The following is a 3,744-nucleotide window of genomic DNA, read 5'->3' on the forward strand; positions in this document are numbered from 1 at the left end:
TTCTACTAAGTGAAGTATCCCAAGAATGGAAAAACAAGCACCACATGTACTCACCATCAAATTGGTATTAACTGATCAACACATAAGTGTACATATAAGAATAACATCTATTGGATGTCGGGGAGGGGGGAGGAGGGGACGGGTATTTGCATGCACAAAGAGTGCAATGCTCACCATCCAAGGGATGGGCACATTTGAAACTCGGACTTGGCGGGGAGTGGGGAGGCAAGGGCAACATACATAACCTAAACATCTGTACCCCCATAATATGCTGGGGAAAAAAAAAAAAAAAGAACCAAAAAAAAAAAAATGTTGAAACATTGCTAGGCTACTGTTCCCCAAAATAAACAAGTTAGCTAAGGAGTTTAGAAAAGGCTGCTATGCTAGGTTTCCTTACACCAACCAGGAAAACTGTTACAGTCACACGTCCCTTAACGATGGGGATATGTTCTGAGAAATGTGCTGTGAAGTGATTTCGTCGCTGTGTGAACATCATAGAGCATACCTACACAAACCTAGATGGTATACATAGCCACCATACACACATACTGTACTGAATACTGTAGGCAACTGTAACACAATGGTAAGTTTTTGTATAGCAAAACATAATCAAAACATAGGAAAGGTACAGTAAAAACACGGAATTATAATCTTACGCGACCAGCATCATATACATGGCCCGTTATTGACTAATATGTCATTATGAGGCATGTGACTATATTTTCATGCTATAGTCTATGCCTGTGGAGAGAAAAAGGCTTAAAAGTTTACTCACAATTACACTACTAGAAATATATCTAAGAGAAAGGAAAACATATGTCTACAAGAAGATTTATATGTGAATGTTGGTAGCAGCATTGCTCATCATAGCCCCAAAGTGGAAACAACTCACATGTCCATCGGCTGGTGAATGAATAAATAAAAGTAGTATTAATATATTCACACAATGGAATACTATTCAGCAATTAAAAAGAATGAACTACTGGTATTTGCTACAGTATGGATGAACCTCAAAACCTATTACATTAATAGAAGCCAGATGCAAAAGACTACATATTGCATGATTCCGCTTATATGAAATGTCCAGAAATACAAATTTATGGACACAATGTAGATCACTGACTGCCTGGGGTTGGAGATTACAATGGGGATGCCCTGCAAATGGGTTGAGAGAATTTTTTGAAGTGATATGTTCTAAAATTGGATTATGGTGATGGTTTGCACAACTCCGTAAATTTATTGAAAAAATCACTGAATTGTATACTTAAAACAGGAGACTTCTTATGGTATGCAAATTCTATCTTAAATAAGGCTGTTAAAAAATAAAACTTGCCTTTTCTTTTTAAAAAAAAAAAGGTTATCCAGTTTGTTAATTTATCTATTTCATTGCTATTCCCTTTTCCACCAAAATTTAAAGAATGCAACTGATTTCAGTGAAAACATAATTATATGTAAGAGAAATAAACAGGAAATATGTCTATGGCAATTTTCCAAACTGAATTCCTAGAAGGTTATGCACTTAAAAGGACTTATTCAATGAATATTTATAATAAATAATTGGGATATCAAAAAGCATTTTTAATGCCAATATGAGACAAGCTTCTTTTAGAGGATAAAGCTGACTGTGCTTTTTTTCTAAAGGAATTATAAACATTAGGTAATTGTCTGCAGAGATGCCTTTCTCCTGTATGTTTAAATACTCACAGGTCACCTGGCCTCAGGTGCAAGCTTTAGAGGAGTGATTCTTAGCTTGATTAGTTAAGACTTTTGCCTCAAGGAAAACCAGTTACCAAAGAGTTACTTGTTCCTCGGGGTGTATAAATACTACAGCTGTTTGTGTAACTGTCAAATCCATTTTTTCTACCAACACTCCAAAGTAAATGCAGAGGGAACTAATCCTTAAGAGATAATGTTAGATGATTCCATGTTAATGAAGAAGCAATTTATACCTAAGAAGTGATTTGCTTTGAAAAGATAGAAATAATTTTGGTAATTGAAAGAAATTGTTACAAACTTTACTGACTTTTAAGATAACAAACAAAAAGACAAAATCTGAAGCCAAAGATGTTAGAAGACTAAATAAAGCTATCTTTACAGACACATTCTTGATGTGTGAAACAAAACTAGGGGCTCACTGAGAGAAACCAACTAGAAAATATGCACAGAATGACCAACAATTCTTTCAACACACTTCCAGGACTCTTTCAACATTATGGATTATCTCAAACCAGAGGAATGTCTGCTATGGTATCTGGACCAATGCCAGCCCTTGTTATAAAGCAAAGAACACTTTAAGAGAATATGCTGAATCCTTGCTCTGCAATCTGACAAACTGAGGTATTCAAGTTAAAGATTTAAGATGAGAAACAAGAGGGACAGCTAACATTTTAGAATATAGAATAATTCCAGAGAATACATTTGAAGATTCAGAATGTCGCATAGCATATTTTGGGGGGGGTGTCTTTAAGAGGTATTAGCCCTCATAGAGACATACAGACATTTAGGCTATCTTTAGCTTAAATCTCAAATACCTAGGTTGTTTTTATTTTAAGGCACTGTTACTATAGAGCAACATCTTCACACTTTGGATTGTGGCTCACTAGCGTCTTGTGAAATTAACTCAGAGGACCACAACCAGCATTGTTTAGAAATAAAAAAGGCTAGTTTAGACTAGCCTAGAATAGAAAATAGTATGTTTCACACGCAGTAAGAAGTTTTGTGAAACTTTTGTTTCAGTTGTTTGTGTCTGTGTGTCCTGAGGCATGATGCAAAATGTATTTCTTACTGAGGTCTGACTTAAAAATGTTTGAAGCCCACCACAATCATGTCTACATTCCATACATTCTGTAGCAGCAGAGGAAAGAGCCCCTCTGCAATCTCCTCTTAAGTCACTGGCATTATGAACCACTATATAAATATATTACCCCTCTTCTGAAAGGGGCACACAGAAGTGTTAGAGTGAGGGGCTGCCTCCACTCTGAAGTTTAACCCTAAATGCAGAATCACGGGAACAGAGGGAAGGAAGCAAAAGAAACAAGATAAAGAGGCAAATATTTTTCTTCCACCCCTATCTTCTACAGGCTTATACGAGCTTATATAATTGGATTTATTATTCTGAGAGTGAGGAAACATCAAGAAAGGGTATTAACTCGACTATCACTAACAGTTAAATCTCAAACATTTAAGGAATAGTGGGGAAAAAGACCACCAAGCTCAGATAGGAGCCATTGCTGATATATTGAAAAGAATGGACATTTGTTTGAAGTCAAGTGCTATTTGTATTTCCCAGGGCATAAACAGCCACGTTAAAAATCTTACCTAATGAAGCCAGGACTTGCTAACGCTATGACTCATGATTCTGAAGCCTGTAAGTATCAAATCAACCTAGAGAATATTTTCAATAGAAATTAACTCTGCTCCAAACGTGTATTTTAAAAACACTGCATTTCTTGGAAGGAACAAAAACAAAATACTAATTTACAATAAACAAAATGTTTCATGAGACTTAATTCTTTCCTTTATAAACTATGGCATGAAACTATAAGATCTTAATTCAAAAGCAGAAATGAGCACTCACCTCTGCCTTCGTTCATCATCCTTTAAAACTTCATAAATGGCCACCAACTAAAATAGAAGGATCACTTTAAAATAAAAATACTCTCAACTGTAAGAAATCATGTAGGAACGTGAAGGTACTATAATGCACGTGCAGAAATCCCTATGTGCCCATATATACACTAAACA

The 3,744-nt window shown here is 35.6% G+C and overlaps 1 protein-coding gene across 1 annotated transcript in view; it reads right to left on the reverse strand.

The window, feature by feature from the left end:
• Positions 1–3,744, reverse strand: part of LOC105810214 (dnaJ homolog subfamily C member 1-like) — a 181,348-nt gene that overhangs the window by 49,521 nt on the left and 128,083 nt on the right. The window contains exon 3 of the mRNA XM_012644156.1: positions 3,578–3,624. Within this exon, the coding sequence (XP_012499610.1) occupies positions 3,578–3,624 (47 nt within the window). The remainder of the gene's footprint in view (positions 1–3,577; positions 3,625–3,744) is intronic.

The sequence above is a fragment of the Propithecus coquereli genome, unplaced genomic scaffold (assembly GCF_000956105.1).
Source record: "Propithecus coquereli isolate 6110/MARCELLA unplaced genomic scaffold, Pcoq_1.0 Scaffold103, whole genome shotgun sequence".
NCBI classification, from domain to species: domain Eukaryota; kingdom Metazoa; phylum Chordata; class Mammalia; order Primates; family Indriidae; genus Propithecus; species Propithecus coquereli.